This window comes from Penicilliopsis zonata (assembly GCF_001890105.1).
Source record: "Penicilliopsis zonata CBS 506.65 unplaced genomic scaffold ASPZOscaffold_5, whole genome shotgun sequence".
NCBI classification, from domain to species: Eukaryota; Fungi; Ascomycota; class Eurotiomycetes; order Eurotiales; family Aspergillaceae; genus Penicilliopsis; species Penicilliopsis zonata.
Window position 1 is genome coordinate 508,384 of NW_019208915.1, and position 19,964 is coordinate 528,347.

General features: G+C 55.7%; 9 protein-coding genes across 9 annotated transcripts in view; 5 read left to right on the forward strand and 4 right to left on the reverse strand.

Annotated features, from left to right (window-relative positions):
• Positions 1–598, forward strand: part of ASPZODRAFT_94255 (hypothetical protein) — an 872-nt gene extending 274 nt beyond the window's left edge. Inside the window, exons 2-3 of the mRNA XM_022730480.1 lie at positions 54–190; positions 310–598. Coding sequence (XP_022582125.1) covers positions 54–190; positions 310–459 — 287 coding nt within the window. The 3' untranslated portion in view covers positions 460–598. The remainder of the gene's footprint in view (positions 1–53; positions 191–309) is intronic.
• Positions 599–1,852: 1,254 nt separating this feature from the next.
• ASPZODRAFT_141201 (hypothetical protein) lies at positions 1,853–7,832 on the forward strand (the record flags this gene model as incomplete). Its single annotated transcript, XM_022724728.1, has 4 exons — positions 1,853–1,863; positions 1,918–1,935; positions 2,041–7,455; positions 7,535–7,832. 4 exons carry the CDS (start codon positions 1,853–1,855, stop codon positions 7,830–7,832), a joined length of 5,742 nt encoding a protein of 1,913 aa, XP_022582126.1.
• A 667-nt stretch (positions 7,833–8,499) lies between these two features.
• Positions 8,500–10,782, reverse strand: ASPZODRAFT_64279 (hypothetical protein; the record flags this gene model as incomplete). Its single annotated transcript, XM_022729219.1, has 3 exons — positions 8,500–8,883; positions 9,151–10,572; positions 10,732–10,782. The coding sequence occupies 3 exons, from the start codon at positions 10,780–10,782 to the stop codon at positions 8,500–8,502; spliced, it is 1,857 nt and encodes a 618-aa protein (XP_022582127.1).
• Positions 10,783–11,221: 439 nt separating this feature from the next.
• On the reverse strand, positions 11,222–12,571 carry ASPZODRAFT_15072 (hypothetical protein; the record flags this gene model as incomplete). The annotated part of the gene is made up of 1 exon (XM_022725655.1): positions 11,222–12,571. One exon carries the CDS (start codon positions 12,569–12,571, stop codon positions 11,222–11,224), a length of 1,350 nt encoding a protein of 449 aa, XP_022582128.1.
• Positions 12,572–12,700: 129 nt separating this feature from the next.
• On the forward strand, positions 12,701–13,990 carry ASPZODRAFT_131161 (hypothetical protein). Its single transcript, XM_022722682.1, has one exon. It carries the CDS (start codon positions 12,815–12,817, stop codon positions 13,796–13,798), a length of 984 nt encoding a protein of 327 aa, XP_022582129.1. The 5' UTR covers positions 12,701–12,814; the 3' UTR covers positions 13,799–13,990.
• On the forward strand, positions 13,885–14,182 carry ASPZODRAFT_131162 (hypothetical protein). The gene has a single exon (XM_022722683.1). It carries the CDS (start codon positions 13,923–13,925, stop codon positions 14,124–14,126), a length of 204 nt encoding a protein of 67 aa, XP_022582130.1. The 5' UTR covers positions 13,885–13,922; the 3' UTR covers positions 14,127–14,182.
• Positions 14,062–15,253, reverse strand: ASPZODRAFT_131164 (hypothetical protein). Its single transcript, XM_022722684.1, has 2 exons — positions 14,304–15,253; positions 14,062–14,224 (listed from the first exon to the last, which is right to left on the reverse strand). The coding sequence occupies exons 1-2, from the start codon at positions 15,126–15,128 to the stop codon at positions 14,123–14,125; spliced, it is 927 nt and encodes a 308-aa protein (XP_022582131.1). The 5' UTR covers positions 15,129–15,253; the 3' UTR covers positions 14,062–14,122.
• Positions 15,254–15,349: 96 nt separating this feature from the next.
• On the reverse strand, positions 15,350–18,500 carry ASPZODRAFT_1733303 (hypothetical protein). The gene is made up of 6 exons (XM_022727001.1): positions 18,122–18,500; positions 17,902–18,069; positions 16,659–17,847; positions 15,737–16,595; positions 15,547–15,645; positions 15,350–15,477 (listed from the first exon to the last, which is right to left on the reverse strand). Exons 1-6 carry the CDS (start codon positions 18,216–18,218, stop codon positions 15,412–15,414), a joined length of 2,478 nt encoding a protein of 825 aa, XP_022582132.1. The 5' UTR covers positions 18,219–18,500; the 3' UTR covers positions 15,350–15,411.
• A 510-nt stretch (positions 18,501–19,010) lies between these two features.
• On the forward strand, positions 19,011–19,471 carry ASPZODRAFT_131168 (hypothetical protein). The gene has a single exon (XM_022722685.1). The coding sequence runs from the start codon at positions 19,170–19,172 to the stop codon at positions 19,383–19,385; it is 216 nt and encodes a 71-aa protein (XP_022582133.1). The 5' UTR covers positions 19,011–19,169; the 3' UTR covers positions 19,386–19,471.
• The last annotated feature ends 493 nt before the right edge of the window (positions 19,472–19,964 follow it).

Genomic DNA, 19,964 nt, shown 5'->3' on the forward strand with positions numbered 1-19,964 from the left:
GTGCTTGCTTGACCTTCCTCGACATTTTACAGCTAACGTCTCTGTGCTTTTAGGCCCCTCGCGCTGTTTTACCTTCTGGCAGGAAGTGCTCGGCTGCTATGTAGTCAATTCGGGAGAGGGGGAGGCTGGCAAGCAGAAGTGCGCGCCTGCTCTGGAGGATTACTACGAGTGCCTCCACCACCGGAAAGAGGTACGCAAGGATGATCGGGATCGCACGAATCGAGCTGTGATGGATGGATTGATGGCTGTATACAGTTGTATACGGTTAATGGATGAAATTCTAAATGCTAACGAGCATGCTTGGTATAGGCTCTCCGGACGATGAAGATGCAGGCGGCCTTCCGCAAGGCCGAGGCGGCACACCCGCGCGAGAACGCACCCAAGGCAGAACAGATCCGCAGTCTAGGGCTGTTAGGGAAAGACGAAGAGTCGGCAGCTGTGTTAGCAGCACGGTCTTGAAGGGTATTCGGGGAGCAAAGGATCGATGGGTTTTTCTGCAGTCTTTTCTCAGCTTTGTTTGTTTTCCCACGATGGAGCCCTTGTCTGTATAGAAAATGGCGATGGCGATCATTTGGATGTCTCAATACGAAGTGTCTACTTCAACTTATAAGTCCAGTATTACTCGGTGTTTTCCCCCCTTCTCCGTAGATATTCATGGGTAGGGAACTACAGTCTATTCGATTAAGCAGTCGAAATCGAAATAAATAAGAGAAATGAGAGAAATGAGAAATGACATCAATATATAGACTATTAGACTTGAGTATGGTCTGGTATTTCTGCTTACGAAGTGCAATAGCAATACTCTGATTGGAGACAACTCATCTTCCACCAGGTACTAAGGTGATGTACGGAGTACTCCGTAGACGTTGCATTTTATAGAGGAGGTTCTCAACGCCGTAAAAACTCGCTGTCTGTCGGGAAAGACGTCTATCAAATCCCTGGATGAGGCCATCTGGCTTTTCTCTGGCATGTAATCCGGCATCTGATGACGCAGCAGCGCTGACTCAGAGTTACCTGCGAGAAACAACAGAGAATCGATCAATCGTACAGAGCGTAGACTCAATAGTGTACATGTAGTATTTGTAGTGTACACTGTACACTGGACTGTCCACTGTACAGTGTAGTAACTGACACTGGACAGTGGACACTGTACAGTACTTGGACAGTTGGACTCCGTACAATCAGGTGTCGACAAGGCATCAATCACGTGACGGAATGCAAACTCTTTGACGCAGGGTGGCGGCGCTAAGGCCCAAACCAGCCTAGACTGCGGCGCGCAAACATGGGAAGGCGCGCCAGGCCCAAAGATGTCCCCAATGATATAAACAGCCGGCGTAACCTCGAACAACCTTCTCGATGATCTCCCAGCGCAGCGTCACGACCCTCACGACTGCCCGTCAAGTTGACCCGGGCCGAGACACCGCAGTTGCCCCCCCCCTGGATCAGTCTTCCCCCTGCAGCATCCAAGGCCAACGCAGGCACTCTCCGTGCTGCCAGATCATCCTTGGCTCCCTCCCCCTACCTACCACTGCTAAATCCACGCCCTGCCCCTCCGCCGGGACCTTCCAACGCGTCGTCCGGATCCCCCTGCTATATTACCGCATCGGGCGCATCGCGACGTTGTGCTTCTCTCAATGCGTCTTTCGCGTCCGATATCTTCTAATTTCCTTGTCTGTCGAATATCGTGAATTCTTTTTTTCTTCCCCTTTCCTTTTCTTTTCACTTATTTTTTTTTTTTTTTTTTTTTTTTTTTTAAAAAAAAAATCCCCCCTCTTCGACCGAATAACCTCTTGCTCTCACACCTTTTTTTTTTTTTTTTCGCGTCTGGCGAGTGACAGGCGGAGCGGGCGCCATGACTTCCAGGTAAGAAGATCTGCCAATTCCGACCGACGCTGGCGCTAACTGGACGGGGTTTAGACTAGATCGCTTGGTCACGTGAGTTTGATCACATGATATTTCACATACACGTGACTATATGTCATGTGATATTTTTGTTGATTAGTAACTGGCATGCTGACTCATCATCACGACGCTCGACAGGCTCCTGGAAACAGGAAGTACGCAGCTGATCCGGAACACGGCCGCCCAGCAGTTGGCAGATGTCCAGAAGCAGCACCCCGATGAGCTGTTCAACCTGCTGGGGCGTATTGTCCCCTATCTACGGTCCAAGTCGTGGGACACGCGGACGGCCGCCGCCCGCGCCATGGGGCTGATCGTGGCCAACGCGGAGCTGTATGACCCGAACGAGGAGGATGGCGAGCTGATCAAGAAGCCGGAGGATACAGAGGATGAGGGTGGCGACGACGACATGGACATCAAACCGGAGGAGCCGCAGCCGCTGGCGCCCGAGGACTCGCTCCGATTAGATACGCTCGACCTTACCGCCGTCCTGAAGCATGGCAAGAAGCTGCTCGGCAGTGCAGGCAAGGAGCATGAGTACTCGCTGGCCGCCATGGACCCGACGGCGAGACTGCAGCTGCAGAAGAAAACCCTCTACCCTCGCTTGGGTCTGGCGCTGAATTACCTCGATGACGAGCCATCGGCCGACGCCGAGCCCGTCCTGAAGCTCTCACTCCCCCCCCCCGCCCCTGAAGAGTCCTTGCCCTCGGTTTTGGTGCGGGATAAAGCCTTGCGTGCCCCCCCGGCAGGCGTCATGTCGCCGAGTGAACCACACCCCAACAACGGGGAGGAGGCGGGTCTCAGTAAGCGACAGCTCAATCAGCTCAAGCGCAAGAATAAGCAGCACGCCAAATTAGGCGCCAGCAAAGTCCGCGTGGTCGACTTGTCGTCTTCCTCGCGCCGTCCCTCAGAGATGGTGGCTGCCTCGCCCTCGATAGCGACACCGCACCCGGTCAAGACGGAGGAAAACGGCGAAGAAGCCAACGGCGACACCAAACCGGATTATTTTTCGCTCGACCGCTCGGGGGGCGACGATGACTCCAAGATCGTGTCCGAGTTCAAGGGCCCCATCGCCCCCGAGAAGCCCATCATCCAACCGGAGGTCGATGAGCACGGACTCTGCTGGCCGTACGAACACATGTGCGAGTTCCTGCAGGTCGATCTGTTCGATCCCAACTGGGAGATCCGTCACGGCGCCGCCATGGCCCTGCGCGAGGTCATCCGCGTCCAAGGCGCCGGAGCCGGTCGTCTCCAGGGCAAGAGCCGAGCCGAGAACAACGCTCTCAATCGCAAGTGGCTCGACGACCTCGCCTGTCGATTGCTCTGCGTCTTCATGCTCGATCGCTTCGGCGACTACATCTCCGACAACGTCGTGGCCCCCATCCGCGAGACGGTGGGTCAGACCTTGGGTGCCCTGCTGTCCCATCTACCCTCGAGATCCGTCATTTCGGTCTATCGCATCCTCCACCGCATCATCATGCAAGCGGATCTGGCCCTGGATCGTCCAGTCTGGGAGGTCTGTCACGGTGGCATGATTGGGCTGCGCTACCTGGTCGCCGTTCGCAAAGACCTCCTCATCAAGGACACGAAGCTCATGGACGGCGTCCTGGAAGCCGTCATGAAGGGTTTGGGCGACTACGATGACGATGTCCGTGCCGTCAGTGCGGCAACCCTCATCCCCATCGCCGAGGAGTTTGTCACTTCGCGCCAGGGTACCCTCAGTCTCCTGATGAATATCGTGTGGGACTGCCTCTCGAACCTGCAAGATGACCTGAGCGCGAGTACCGGGTCCGTCATGGATCTCCTCGCCAAGCTGTGCACATTCCAAGAGGTCCTCGATGCCATGAAGGCCAATGCGGCCCATGATCCCGAGTCCTCCTTTGAGAAGCTGGTCCCCCGTCTCTATCCCTTCCTGCGACACACCATCACCAGCGTCCGCTCCGCCGTTCTCCGCGCCCTCATGACCTTCTTGCAACTGGAAGGCGAAGGCACGAACCATTGGGTCGATGGGAAGGCCATGCGTCTGATCTTTCAGAACTTGCTGGTCGAGCGCAACGAGGGCGTACTCAAGTTGTCTCTCCAGGTTTGGGCGGAATTGCTCAAAGGCCTGCAGCAGCGTCGTTTCTTCCAGTCGGAAGCGGAATTCTCAACCCAGATCCAACCCCTCGTCGCATTGAGTCTGGGCCCGTTTGGTGTCCCCAGGTACCCGATCCCCATGAATGCCTCGCTTTTCATCAAACCATCCGGCGTTCCCTACTCGCAGGCGACCGCTGCTCCAGCCCGGTCCTCCCCAGCGGCCGCTGCTGGCCCCGAACCGGTCAAGGGGCGTCGGCGCAAGTCTGAAAAGAAGGAGGCGCCAGCTTCTCCTTCATCACATAATGTGGACGGCCATATGCTCCAGGGTGACATCGATCTTGTAGGTGCCGATACGATGCTCCGGTCCAAGATCTACGCCGCGAAGGCCTTGGGTCAGCTGTTGGCCGTTTGGGATCGGCATGACCTGCCCAGTATGTGGGACTCCATCGTCGAGGGACTCCGGTTCCCGGCATCCACTTCCCAGCTGTCGGCCACCATGGTGGTGGAAGAGTACGCCAAAATATCGGGTCCGGAGAGCAAGTACGTTGCGTCTCTGTGTGACCGTCTGCGGCCCATCATCGAGTCCGACCGGCCGGCCTGGTACAGTGACGTGGCCTGTTACCTCCATGTTGCTCGCGCACAGTGTCACTCTCTGCTCAACACCTTCCGAGACCATGCTCATGTGCCCGGCTCCCGGTTGCCGGTTCTGGCCGTGGTTGTCCAGGGTGACCCGGAAGCTGGTCCCAACGCCTTCTCCCTGGCCGATGCCGAAAAGGTGATCGGTGCGGACTTTGAACGGTTGAAGAAGAGCTTGACGCCGGCCCAGCGCATCACTGCCATCCAGGTCTTGAAGGATACGCGCGCCACTGCGGAATCGGCAATCGAGGAAGCCAAGAACATCCGCGAGCAACGGGACATGCGCATTCGAGCCGCAGCCGCGGGAGCCCTCGTTGCTCTGCAGGACATTCCCAAGAAGCCCGGCCATATCATCAAGGGCATGATGGATAGCATCAAGAAGGAAGAGAACGTCGAGCTACAGCAGCGCTCCGCCACTGCGGTCGCCTCCCTGGTGGCTTACTACACCACCGCCGCCAAACGTGGCCCGGTGGACAAGATCATCGGCAACCTGGTGAAATACTGCTGCGTGGACACGTCCGAAACCCCCGAGTTTCACCACAATGTCAGTCTCGAGAAATCAATCCTGTCCCTACGCAAGGAAGAAGATCGACGTGACCACCCGGATGCCGCCAAGTTTGAACGGGAGGCCAAAGAAGCCCGAATCATGCGCAGAGGCGCAAAGGATGCCCTCGAGCAACTGGCGGTCCGCTTCGGTGCGGAGCTGCTGGATAAGGTCCCCAACCTGGCGAGCCTGATCGAACGACCCCTGCGCGACGCACTCACCGGCGATCTGCCGACGAGTATCTACGACCCAGAGAATGAGCTTGGCCAGGAGATCGTGGATGGACTCTCGACGCTGCGTGCCCTGTTGCCCCGGTTTCACTCTGGTCTCTATCCATGGGTGATCAACCTCATGCCCATCATCGCCAAAGCGCTGCAGTGTCAACTGTCGGTCATCCGATATGCGGCTGCCAAGTGCTTCGCCACGCTCTGTAGCGTCATCTCGGTGGAAGGTATGACGATGCTGGTCGAAAAGGTTCTCCCGACCATCAACAATGCCCTGGACGTCCATCACCGCCAGGGAGCAATCGAGTGCATCTACCATCTCATCCACGTGATGGAGGATGGCATACTACCCTATGTGATTTTCCTGGTCGTCCCCGTGCTCGGACGGATGAGTGATTCAGACAATGATATCCGCCTCCTCGCCACGACTTCCTTTGCCACTCTCGTCAAGCTCGTGCCTCTTGAGGCCGGCATTCCCGACCCCCCGGGCCTCTCGGAGGAGTTGCTCAAGGGTCGAGACCGGGAACGAAAGTTCATGTCGCAGATGCTCGACGCCCGGAAGGTGGAGGCGTTTGACATCCCCGTCACCATCAAGGCGGAGCTCCGTCCGTACCAGCAGGATGGGGTCAACTGGCTGGCCTTCCTCAACCGATACAACCTGCACGGCATTCTTTGTGATGACATGGGTCTCGGGAAGACTCTACAGACCATCTGCATCGTGGCAAGCGACCATCACATTCGAGCCGAGGAGTTTGCCAAATCTCAAGCTCCCGAGGTCAGGAAGCTCCCGTCTCTCATTGTCTGCCCGCCCTCCCTGTCGGGTCATTGGGAGCAAGAGATCAAGCAGTACGCCCCCTTCCTCTCTTGTGTCACCTACGTCGGACCCCCCGCCGAACGCTCCGCCAAGCAGGCGAGACTGGAGAGTGCTGATATCGTCATCACCTCGTACGATATCTGTCGCAACGATGCCGCTGTCCTGAGCCCGATCAGCTGGAACTACTGCGTGCTGGACGAAGGCCACCTCATCAAGAACCCCAAGGCCAAGATCACCATGGCCGTGAAGCGCCTGGTGAGCAATCATCGGTTGATCCTGTCGGGAACTCCGATCCAGAACAACGTGCTGGAGCTGTGGTCGCTCTTCGATTTCCTCATGCCCGGTTTCCTCGGGACGGAGAAGGTCTTCCTCGATCGGTTCGCCAAACCGATCGCCGCCAGCCGGTTTAGCAAGTCGTCCTCCAAGGAACAGGAGGCCGGGGCGTTGGCCATTGAGGCCCTCCACAAACAGGTGCTCCCCTTCCTGCTGCGCCGTCTCAAGGAAGAAGTCTTGAACGATCTGCCGCCAAAGATCATCCAGAACTATTACTGCGATCCGAGCGAGCTGCAGAAGAAGCTCTTTGAAGACTTCACCAAGAAGGAACAGAAGGAGCTGGCAGAAAAGGTGGGCAGCACCGAAAAGTCCGACAAGGAGCACATCTTCCAGGCGCTGCAGTATATGCGCCGGCTGTGCAACTCCCCCGCCCTGGTCGTCAAGGAGGGCCACAAGCAGTATAACGAGGTGCAGACGTACCTGCACAACAAACAGTCGAATATCCGCGACGTGTCGCATGCGCCCAAACTGACGGCGCTCCGCGACCTGCTTCTCGACTGCGGCATTGGCGCCGATCGCTCGGCGGAGGGCGAGCTGGACACGGGCGCCAGCTACGTCAGCCCGCATCGCGCCCTGGTCTTCTGCCAGATGAAGGAGATGCTGGACATCGTACAGAATGATGTGCTCAAGAAGCTTCTCCCCTCGGTGCAGTACCTCCGGCTCGACGGCAGCGTGGAAGCCACTCGTCGCCAAGACATCGTCAACAGATTCAACACCGACCCCAGCTACGATGTCCTCCTCCTGACTACCAGTGTGGGTGGGTTGGGGCTGAACCTCACGGGTGCAGACACCGTCATCTTTGTCGAACACGACTGGAACCCGCAGAAGGACATCCAGGCCATGGATCGCGCGCATCGAATCGGTCAGAAGAAGGTTGTCAACGTCTACCGGTTGATCACTCGGGGAACGCTGGAGGAGAAGATCTTAAAGTAGGTCCCCCCCTCTTCTCATGGATCGGTTTCTCTTTTTTTTTTTCTTCTTCTTTTTTATGATGAACTAACGAAACAGTCTACAACGGTTCAAGATCGACGTTGCCTCCACGGTGGTCAATCAGCAGAACGCCGGCCTCGGCACCATGGACACCGACCAGCTTCTGGATCTCTTCAACCTGGGCGAGACGGCCGAAGGGGCAGAGAAACCCACCGACCACGTCGCCGGCAACGAGGTCGACATGGTCGACATTGACGGCGAGGTCAAAGAAAAGGGCAAGAAGGGCTGGCTCGATGATCTCGGCGAGCTCTGGGACGACCGGCAGTACCAGGAGGAGTATAACCTCGACTCTTTCCTGGAATCCATGAAGGGATAATCAATTCCCCCTCCCTCCCTCCCTCTCTCCCTCTACCTCTTATACCCTTCCTCACGTACGCCTCGAAAAATCAACCCTGTTACGTTAACCCCTTGTATTCTTACCCTATCTCATTTATCTCTTTTTTTTTTCCTCCTTTCTCTTTCTCTTTTATTATTCCCCTACGCCTTGATTGCATATACCATCCTACCTACCCCCTTGTCTGATCCTCGATTTTGATCTCAGTTCAGCGAAAGACACGATTGATGAGATGTGCTTCTATGGCTCTGCATAGATTAATGCTAATATGTAGACCCTAATCATTTTTCAATCTTCTACAAATGTAAAGAAAAAAGAGAGAGAGATACGTGGTAGAATCGTGACTTTCATTAGACATCCAAACGCCATTTGACACAGGTACAAAATAAAAAGAAAAAACATGACCAGCACACCCGGATGCCTTGGCGCCGTGAGATCTCAAATATTGAGGGAATAAGGGAAAGAAGAAAAGAAGAGACCTATTAGATACATGCGGCTCCAACATCTAGTCGTCGCCCGTGACGGGGGGGAGGTGTAATATGTAGTAGAAGAACAGACATTCCAATACACTGCGATCCCAATCTTCATAGAGAGATGGAAACAAAGGTTGAATGGAAAAGAAAAAAGGGGGTGGTGGTTGGTTGTCCGTCTAGGAACGGTTCTTCGGCTTGGAGAGCATGTTCAGGCGGCTGAGGGTGAGAACGTTCTTGCCCTTCGCCCGAGCGCTGCCTGGGGTCCCGCCCCTGGTGGGAGTTCCCTGAAGACGGGACCGACCGGGGGTCATGGACCGAATGACCTTGACAGGGCTGGGGGTTGGCACATCTTTGATGGGCGATGGCACGCTCATCTTCATCCGCTTGGCACTGCGGCCATCGGGAGTCAGCTCCACGGCAGTAGCGGGAGGAACATTCTCGGCGTCCGGGGTGTCATCGGTCTCCTGGCGAGCTCTCTTCTTGTTGATGATCCCGTGGGGGACGGCGGGGAACTTGGGCATCGAGGCCAGGTCTGTGTGCGTGCCGGAGGCAGACCGCGCCTTTTCACCTTCCAGGCGGGCTCTCATCTTGTTGATGATCCCATGGGGGACGGCAGGAAAGTTCGAAAGAGAGACCGAGCGCTTCTGTTGTTGCTCCAAGGGCTGGGTCTCTTCGGTGGTTCCCCGACGGGCAGTGTTCTTGTTGGCAAGGCCATGAGGGACGGCGGGGAAATCAGGCAACGCAGGGAGCGGTTTCTCAAGGGTAAACTTCTCGACGGCTGACTTCTCAACGCTTCGCTTCTCGGCAGCAGGCTTCTCGGCAGCCACCGAGGGTCGGACCTTACGGATGCTTGCGGTGTTCGACTTGGTTATAACAGCATCCTTCTCGGGGGTCAGGGTCGGGAGAGTAGGGTAAACGACGTCCATGGGCGTCCTGGCAGTGGGGATCTTCGAAGGTGAGGGAGACGCCTGGGCGACTTCAAGATGCGACGACTTGACGATGGGGGTGAACTCGACACGCTTCTTGGGAGAAGGCGTCTGAGCAGCGTCGTCGTCAGGGCGGGATGTTTTCACCAACATATCGAAGGTGAAATCAGGGTCGGCCACGTGTGTACCGGCAGCGATCTTGGCTGGATCTTTGGAGAAAAGAGGCTGGTGACGACGCAAAATGGACTTGAGATTATTGAGAGTAGGAACCTTGCTCTTGAGTCTGGGGTTGAACTCGGTCTTGGGGGTGTGCGGAGCCGCAATCGCCTTGGAGCCCGGGGACTGTGTCAGAGAAGGAATCATGGAAGTTCTGATGGGCCGGGCGCTTGAGAAACGCGCCATCGAGGACTTGGTGGGGGTCATCAGGGAAGGCCTCATCGAAGGACGGGGGCGTGGAAGGGCCAGGTTTGCGCCTGGAGTAGCGGTCTTGCCATCACGCGATGAAGGGCGACCAGTCGAAGTATCTTCAGCGGCCGAGTGCTTGACACGCTTCACGCTGGCGGCTGATTCGAATGCAGGCGCTGGCAGCTTCGAGGGCGACTTGGAGGGCGTCGTGGAAAGGCTCTTTTCGTTATTGCGGGAGGACTCCGGCTCGTCCAGACGCGCTTTGGAATTAGTCCTCTTAAGCGACTTGGTGACGGGCTGGAAGCGGCCCGGTGCAGCTCTGTACGCCGACGCGTGTCCCGCGATAGAGTCCATCTTCTTGAACTCGGCCATGTGCACGTCACTGAACCGGCCTACCTTGCCCTTCGGTTTGGCGATGAGGCGATCGCCTTGTAGATTTTCCTCCTCAGCTTCCTGGCGAGCGTGCTTAGTCTTGTCTTGAACCATCTGAGCTTTGATGCGGGCGGCATCCTCGCGGACCGTGTCCATGAGTTTCTTCGCCTCATCACTCAGCTGAGACTCGTGGCAGGAAAACTTGAACTCGAAGCCTGGAGTGCCCATCTGGCTAGAAGGAGACGCTTTTAATTTCGATGGGGTGTTTTGCATCACACTCTCCTTGATCACATTTCCCTTAGCATCCCTCTTCACCGGGTTGAAGCCCAGAATCAGACCCGAATCCGCCTGCTTGGTGGTGCTCTGGTGGACCTTGCTTGGGTGCATCTCCTCGCGTGGAGGACGCACCGCAAAGGCCGTGGTAGGCGTCTTGACCGCGAAGTCCTTCCTTTCGGCAGTCTTAGGAGTCTTTTTCATCGGAAGGAATGATTTCACGGGAGTGAAAACGGGAGTAGTGGTGTTGGGGGGATTCGCCTGAGGCTGTGGCTTGATATCCGGGGTCTCCTCGCGCTCCACGACGGACGATAACTTATCGGCAACTTGAGGGTAAGAAATCGGTTCCTCTACCTACACGAGAAGAATTTCGTTCAGCAACTCCTGCCAACGCAAGTCCTGCTCCTTTGGACGGGGGCGTTGAAAACTCACCTCGGCGGACGTCTGGCGGCCCCTCAAACGGGCAGAGCGGCGAACCGCCATCTCGATCGATTCAAAGCGGGTACAGAGACAGCTGTTTTTGTTTCTCCTGGAATTAAAACTATCGAAGTCCGTTTGGGGAGGGTTCTTGGGGGGTTCCAAGGCATCAACGAAGGGATGGAGCTGGGAGGAAAAGGCGGCAAAGTGAGGCGTAAACAAAACGGGCAAAGTAAACAAACCGCTTGACGTCAGGAGCTCGCGTCGGTCACCCACAACAGAGCGCCCTTACAGCGAATACTGCAGAATGAACAGGATGAAGAGTTGATGATCGGGGTTTCTATTCTAACTCTAAGTCTACTCTCGCATTCTTGAACTGTTATACTAATTATGTGTGTGGGTGTGCCAAGCTTAGACGTCAGTCTTCAGATCAAACCAGATCACCCCACCTTAACCGAGAAGAAATTCTATCAATATTGATTGGACGTGATGATTCCATTGGAAACTAGAGTCCAAATGGATATGTCTCCCCGGCTCCAAGTGGCGTGGCTGGCTGGATGACCTCGAGGGGTTTGACGGCCTCGGTACGGTCGAACCAGACGTACGCGTCGAACTGGTTGTGAAGGAAAGCCTGCGAATAGTGGGAGACGCGTTCTGAGTCCGGTCGGTAGATGACGCCGATGAAGCGCTCGAGGCGGTTCTTTTCCGCGGCGAGCGCAGAGCGCAGCGTGGGATCCAGCCGGTCCTTTCGCAGGTCGAGCAGGAACCGGGGGATGCCCGTGTTGTGGGCGAGGATCTCCCAGCTGTCGCTGCGCGAGGGGTTGACGGACATAACTTGCATGTCTTCGTCCCACTCGTGGGCAGCGGCGACGGTGCCCGTGTGTGTTCCGCAGCCGATGATGGCAACGTTGTCGCGACCGAATCCCTCACGGCACAGCTGGCCGATGTTGACCTCGTTGCGGCGGGTTCCCATGCTGGTGGCTCGGGCGTCACCGCAGTGCGAGTTGTGCGCCCAGACGACGGCCTTGGAGCCCGCTGGCTTGTGCTGGAAGATCCGACGCAGCGTCTCGAACATGTGCGTGTCACGCAGCGTCCAAGACGAGGCCGAGCTGTAGTACATGGCCTTGTAGTACTGCTCGGCATCGCGGACCACATGGGCGTTCTGCTCGCCACTATGGAACTCTTCACCGTCGTGCGCGTCGTGGCGGGGGTACTCCATCCGCTTCGCGAGCAGGTCCTGCAGCATGTGCAGCACGCGGGTCTCACAATTTTCCATCCCGCGCAGTGAGGCCAGCCCGTACGAGGCTGGGTCCTCCACCCAGGGCTCTAGGCAACCGTACCGGCGGCGAGCCAGCTTGCCGGCCTCCGGATCAACACGGTCGAGGTAGTCGATAACGGCGCGGATCGACGCACCCATGCTGTACAGGTCCAGCCCGTAGAATCCGGCGCGCTTCTCCGCCGGCTGGCGGGCGTTGTACTCGCGCATCCACTCGGCCAGCTCCTGCATCTCGCGGTTACGCCACATCCATGTCGGAAACCGTTTGAACGGCTCGAAACGGCCGGCTTTTCCTCCGATGTGTGCCTTGGGACCCGGGCGATGCCGCACGTAGCGGTCGATGGCCTCCGCATCTGGCCAGTCAGCCTCGACGGCCACCATCGTGAAGCCGTGCTGCTCGATCAGCCGCTTTGTGATCTCTGCCCGTGCCGCATAGAACTCAGACGTCCCATGGCTACCGTCGCCTAGCAGCACGACCTGGTAATCGCCGAAACGGTCGAATTGGGCCGCAAAGTCCGCCGACGCGATGGGCGGCAAAGGCTGCGCCGCGGCCGTCAACAGTTGCTGGAGCGACGACATGTTCGATTTAAATAAGTTCATAGAATTCGCACTAACAGGCAATAGATTTATACAATTTCCATAGCATATCATCTCTCCACTGCTAAATAAAATACTTCTAGGTTCAGTCGGTGGCAATGAGATCATCCCTCGTAACCCAAATCATCATGACAGCATGGTCGTCTACATCCTACGATCTCTGCATAAGAAACCTATATTTTTTTCGTATTATAAACGCCAACAGGTATTATCTACTGGAGCAGAATGGCAGCACTCTCCCGTCTCGACCGCTTCACGGCAGCAATGGAATCCATCTATGGCAGCCTCACGACCGTTGATCCGCACACCTGGACGCCACCAGCTGCCTCTGGCGGACACCGCGGACGATACCTGTGGACCGATGCTTTTGGGGTTCTCAACCTGTTGACAATGCATAAAGAGAAGGGGGCTGCTGCTGCTGCTGCTGCTACAGCACAAGCAACTACAGGATCAGATCGATATCTGGTTCTGGCGAAACAGCTTGTCCACGCCGTCCACGAAACACTAGGTCGCACACGCGACGGTTCTGCACGCCTACCCGGTGCGTCGGATGCGAATCCTCTCGGCGGAGGCTTGCGCATCGGCAAGCTGGACGCGACAGGCCCGGACGGAGACGGCCAGTACCATCATTACCTGACGATATGGATGTTTGCGTTGAATCGACTGGCGCTGGCGGCGGGGGAACCGAAGTACAATGCGCAGGCTGTTGCTTTGGCAAAAGCAATCCATCCGAAGTTTTTCTTCGGGGGCAGTCAGGCCTCGTCACGCCCGCGACTCGTCTGGAAGATGGACGTCGATCTTTCGAACCCGCTGGTTGCCTCGGAGGGGAACCTGGATCCTATCGATGGGTATGTGGTGTTTCGACTGTTGCAGGATGCAGCGGAGGGGACTGCGAAGAGTGGAGAGGAAAGTGAGACTCAGGGTCGAGTGCTTGTCGACGAAATCGCGGATTACCAGCGCATCATGGCACGCAAGGGCGAGCACTTTGTCTCCAGTGACCCGTTGGATTTGGGGATGACGCTGTGGACGGCGCACTGGTATGCTGGAGAGCCGTGGGCGGCGAATCTAGCGGGGAAGTGTTTCCAACAGATTTGTAAGTCTTATCTGAACTTTTGTTCACTTACACTGTTCACGCTGACCTGTAGACTCCCTTTTCGAGGTCAACAACTATCTCAACCGCAACATCAAGCACCGGCTTGCCTTCCGTGAGTTCGGCACCTGCGTTGGCATCCAGTGCCATGCCGAGCAGGCAACGGACAAGGAACACGCAGTCGACCTCAAGGTATACGCCGATGCAATCCTCGCCTCGTGGACCCCGTACATGGAAATCTCGATGGCCAAGGACTCCATGCCGGATGACCTGCGGCCGATCACCAAGGTGATGTTTGCGTCGGCGTTGATTCCGGGGGGTAAGTTTTTGTCGCCTTTTTTAGATCCCTTATCATTGTGCAAGGCACAGCTAATGGACAGCCTTTCGATCGGGGTATCTGGGACCAGAACCGGGTCATTAGAAGATCTATTGTCATATGTACATTAAAAACCAGGAATTCCGATGATCTCTCTCCACGCCGAAGCGGTCCGGGGGAGGATATATATCACATAGACAGTTCCCAGGGCAATCGACAAGCCAGACCACTAGGTAGTTAGTAGGTTGCCAGATAGATAAAACAGCGTGAAGAAGGAAAAAAAATAAAAAAAAAAGTAGGATTCTCACCTTCTCCAGCCAGGTATGGAACCAAATGGCCGTCATGAAAAGCATCCACCAGCTCAGCCCGACAACACCCCATACGAACCGCGCAGGCCAGACGCGTAGAGCGCTGCTGCTGCCATTGCCGCCCTTCGCACTGCCGTCCGTTGCCTTCTCCTTCTCTTCCGAAGCATAGACCCCCCACATCTCAAACGACAACATCGCCGTCGCGAGGACCAGCATAAACACATGCCCGCTCACATCATGGCCGCCGCTCCACGATCCCCCGGCCGCCTTGCACGCCGCCGCCGTAAAGAGGTGCTCGAGCTCCCTGATCGGTCCATGCCCTCCTTCATGATCATGTTGGTATTGTTGCCGAGCAACAGACACGTTGCATTTCCCGCCTGTAATCACGAACCCTCGATCGATGATCGCAGGCCCAAAAAACCATTGCGTGGTAAGGTACCAGACCAGCGTGGCGAGGGAGTAGCGCGCGATCGCCTGGCCGACGCGCCTCGAACGCTGGGCCACCGGTTTGACCAACACGTACTGCACGAGCAGCAGCGAGACAAACGCTAGTGTCGTCCATAACCATCCCACCTTGACGAAATAGACATTGAACACATTGTTTTTCCGGGCGAAGTAGTTTGGCGGCGGTGGGGGGGCGGCCGAGGGATTCATGTCGGTCTCGAACGCATGGAAGCCCGCTGCTGTCGGCGAAATCACGGAGAATATAGATCCCAGAATCAGGGTACATGGGTATATCAGTAGAGATATGGTCGGAGGAGGCAGCGAGGAGCGAACGATCGAGCTCATCGTCGTGGGTGTTGAACCCCTTGGTGGAGAGGACATTGGGGGGGGGGAAGAAGAAAAAAAAAGCCAGAGGCTTGATGTATAGTACAAATATGCAGGGAATCCCTAATTATTTAATAAGTAACGAAGTAATAGTCTAGTCTAGAGGAAGAAGGGAAGAAGTGAAGTTCAAGCAGGGAAGAAGACAACAGATGAAGATTCGGACATGACGTCGTGCCAAGACGCCTTTTGTAACAAACATACAATTTACTGCAAAATAATATAGAAAAAAATTATATTTAGAAGAGAAAAGCTATAGAGCTAGGTACCAATTATATACAGATCAGTTGACTGACGGCAGCGTGGCCTGCAGGTACAACTTGCGCGACGAGGCGCCCACATACACCGTCTTGGTATACGGACTGATCACCCAGTCCTGCGCGGCGACGTCCCAGCTGGAGAGGTCGCGGCGTGTCAGGGTGGCCCTCCAGACTGCCTTTTCGCCTGGCTGGATCGTGATCCGGTCAAAGTTGCGGAGCACGATCTTCGGGTCTTCGGGGGCGCCGAGAGAGACGTACTATAATGTTTAGCGACAAGCACGGGAATTGAGCTCAATCGATAGAAATAGTAAATAATCTCAATCGACAGGAATGGAAGATGATACATACCAGTTGGGGAATCTCATCTCCCACGACTGAGCCTGTGTTGGCGATGGTCACAGTGACGGCAAACAGCTCGTCGTACAGACCCGGGTTACCCCCCGGGGCACCGCCGGCAGGGAGTACAGGCTGGGCGGAGCCGTCCGTAGCCCCCGCGGGGATATATTCGGAGGCGTTGAGGCCATATTCTGGGTCCTGGGAGGCGGCTTGCAGATTGGTTGAGTTGAGCCAAGGGTAGATGTATAGGTTGACTGGGTTGATGTCGCTGGGGAACAGATACTCCGACGCGTTGCCCGGCTGGCCAAACGAGGGGGCTGCTTCCGTCAGACCAGAGGCCGGCACATAAGCCGAGGCGTTTAGTGCCGTCACCGAGATGTCGGAGTAGTTGAAGGTCGTGTAGCTGAGCCCATAGCCGAACTCGTAGATCGGAGTCTCGTTGTACTTGTCGAAGCGGCGGTAGTCGATGAACACCCCCTCGGTGTAATCAATCTGCGGCGCCTGGTCGCCATTGTTGGGTTCTGTGAGCAGGGAAGCACCGTAGCTCGCTCGGTCCTTGCCCCAGGTGAATGGCGTCTTACCCCCCGGATTGACCCGGCCGTAGAGCACGTCGGCCAGCGAGTTGCCGCTCTCCTGGCCTGGAAGACCAGCCCAGAGGATGGCGGTCACATTGGGGTTATCATACCACTCGTCGACGGTCACTGCTCCAACGGTGTGTAGAACGACGATGGTGTTGTTGCAGTTAGCTGCCGCCGCCTGGATCAGTTCATCCCCGTTGCCCCAGAGGGTGATGTTGTTCCGATCGCCCAGGTTACCGTCGACATCGATATAACCTTCTCCAGAGTCGGCGTTGACAAAGACAAGGGAGACACTAAACAAATAGTCTCAGTAAAGAAGCCAATAGTGGGGGGAGGGATATAGGGAGCGATCCTACCTTGCTTGAGACGCCATGGCTTCGACCTCGGCAATGTTCCAGCTATCAGTGACAGCAAAGACCATCCCGCCGTTCGAAATGACCTCGTGCTGGAGGGCCTGCTCCGGGGTGATCAGATAGGGAAAGTTGGCAGTGCCACTGCCCCAGCCCATGGCCAGAGTGCCATTGTCACAGCCACGGTCACTGCAGCCGTTGGCGCCGTTGGCGTTGGACCCGGCATCTTCGCCCAGGATTGCGACGAAGCGTTCCTGGCCAGTCAGCGGCAGGGCACCTTCGTTTTTGAGCAGAACGATGCTGGCGGAGCCAATCTCGCGAATGATCGAAGCGTGGTCGGCGCGCACATCAACCCGCTTGTTGACCAGGCCCCAGCCGTCTTCGACAACATAATGCAGGTAGCTGTACTCATCGCGGGTCCAGGAGCTGAAGTTGGGCGGAGTGCGGACACGGTCCCGCCCAACCTTATAGTAGGCAGCCATGATACGGACGGCCATGTCGTCGACGCGCCACTCGGGGATGGTTCCGTTGAGGACGGCGACGGTCAGGTTGGCACCCCAGAAGCTGGTGCCGCTATCGAAGGCGATATCGCCAGGCATGGACATGTCGAGACCGGCCAGGGCATCGCCCACCCCGCTGTGGTGGGCAGCCCAGTCGCTCATGACAAAGCCCTGGAAGTTGAGCTCGGCCTTGAGAATCTTGTTGAGCATGTAGCTGTTAGAGCAGCCATAGCTGTTGTTGATCTGGTTGTAGGAGCACATGACGGAGCCAACCCCGGCACGGACAGCGTCGGCGAACGGCCACACGTACAGCTCGTGCATGGTCTTGTCATCGATGTTGGAGCTGTAGCTCTCGGTAATGTTGTATCCGTAACCCTGGGCCTCTGACGCCTGGCGGAAGTGCTCCTGTTCGTAGCCGATGAAGTGTTTCGCGCACGCGATCACACCCTGGTCCTGAATGCCCTTGATAGTCTCGGCCATCAGCGTGCCCGTCAGCGATGGGTCGGGCGAGTAACCCTCCCAGATTCTACCATCGTCGGGCGAGCGACCCAGAGGGCCGGCCACGGGTCCCAGCTGCACGTCCACACCCTTTCCCAGATGCTCCTGGCCCATAGCCTGTCCCCGCAAGTATGCAAGACTCCGATCCCATGTCGCTGCGACGTTTACACCCGCGGGGAATGCCGAGTTGTAGTCGCCTAGGACAGATCAGTTAGAGAAGTACCAGCAGGAGAATTTAAAAAAAAGCTTACTGTCTCGAATACCAACCGGCGAGTCCTGCATGCACATTCCCGGCAATCCGATTCTAGCGCATGTCAATTCGTTGACTTGGACAATCAGATGTTTATGACGTGATGATGTCTCACTCCACTCACCTGGGCACACCACCAGTCTGACCAAGGCACATGTCAAGCTCCCACCTGCAGATTTCCGTCAATTTCTCTCTCTCCCCAATTCGGCCATTCAACCTACCCGGTTCCAGTCGTGAGATTGACCTTCTCGGCCAGCGTGAGACTGGAGACGAGCTCAACAGCTCGCTGGTACGCCTCTGCCCAGTCACCACTGCCATCCGACCATGGCGACGGGTAGTAGGGGGGTGAATAAGACAATGCCTGTCCTCGTCAGTCGCTCATCCCCGAATATCGCCAAATAACGAGTTGACAATCCAATCACTACCTCAGCACTGGCGGTGGCAGCCAAGGCCACCGCAATCTCAAGCCACCCAAGCTTCATGACTGGCAATCGATCGACTGAGAATTGATAGACAGATCAGGAGGGCAGACTATCGGATGGATCAGGAAACTCCCTCGCGATGAAAGGGGCGCGAGGCTGGTATTTAAATCCGGACGCGAGAGACCCAGGCATGTTGATCGACAGTCGATGAGGGGGTCCTGTTCGGTACAATTATTGTATGTTACTATGTACGACTCTGTATTTCTATAATTATTCAGACTTTGGCACTCACCTGGTTCTGTGTGGATCCACGATCTTCGCCCTCCACTCTCTTCAGCCGTGTTGCTTTCTTGTTTGCTCTTTGTTGTTATGAAGTTCTCTCAGAGGACTCTCTGAATTGGGCCGTCCGGACCACATGACTTTAGGCAACTTCCTCTCTCCATATTAATTTTCTCTCTCTCTCTCTCTCTCTCTCTCTATACTACACAGTATCTACTGATCTCCTCCTCATCTCTCCACCATTTCACATCTCGGTTCAAGACTTGTATCGGGGAATTCTCCGGATGGTGCATTCTGGCAACACCCTGCAGGTGATCTGAGCGGAGTGCAGCCAGGGTCCAAGTCAGCACAGAACAGGCGAGCACTCTATCAAATGCCATGGCGATACTAACCAGCGGTAAATATGCAGGATGGAGAATTATCGGAGACGACACGCCTCGTGAATGGCACATACATAGTACACACTTTCTGTCTCTGTTCCCCGCAATTGCCGTGTCTCCAGCGAGGCAAAACAGAGGCGAATCCATAAAGCACGCTGGGCTTTGGAGACCGGGATATTCATTCAACCATGAGCCCACCTTTCCCCCCTTTCCCCTCCCCGGGAAGACGTGATCTTCCAAGATTTCCATATGCCGAGACTCCGCGGGGAAGAGATCTACAGTCAGATTGCCCGATCAATGGCATCTACAAAGGAGAGACTCCGCACAAGTTACGATGGACATGGAAGTTTACACTAGTAATGCTTATTGTCACTAACCTGTCTATGCTCCTCTCTATCTACTAGTTATGTATGTAAAAACGATTACTATATAGTGGTTATATAATACCAAAATTACCGCAATTACCCATAACTACCGAGCACTTTGCCGTGGATCTGTAGCGGTTGCCAGCGGATTAAGGTATTATAGAGGATTGAGCGGAGCGAAGATGGTACTCTGTATACCTGCAGATACTAGTTAGCAAGGATACCACCAAGTATCGGGTGGTCTTCAATATACACCAGCTCGAGTCTAAAAATTAGGATCTCTATAAGGGTGAATTGACCGCGTACTTCTACTATTCAAGTTCATGTAAGCAACACCCGACATTTTTTCCATCCAGTAAGACATAAAGTCACTACTACGGAGTACGTACACAGAATCTGCCCTTTCTAGTTAGTCTCACTGCTTCAGGCTTAGCGTCAATCAGGCTGAAATGTTAGGCGGTGTAAAAGGCGGTATGGTTTTGCTCCCTCATCCCTTCACTGTCTTTCTTTGCTGTATCCAATATATATCTTCGGTCATCGTTTCCTCAACGCTACCAAACAGTTGGAGTTTGTTTTACAGATTATACATCTGCTGTGCTCTCTCGTTGATATTTCCCC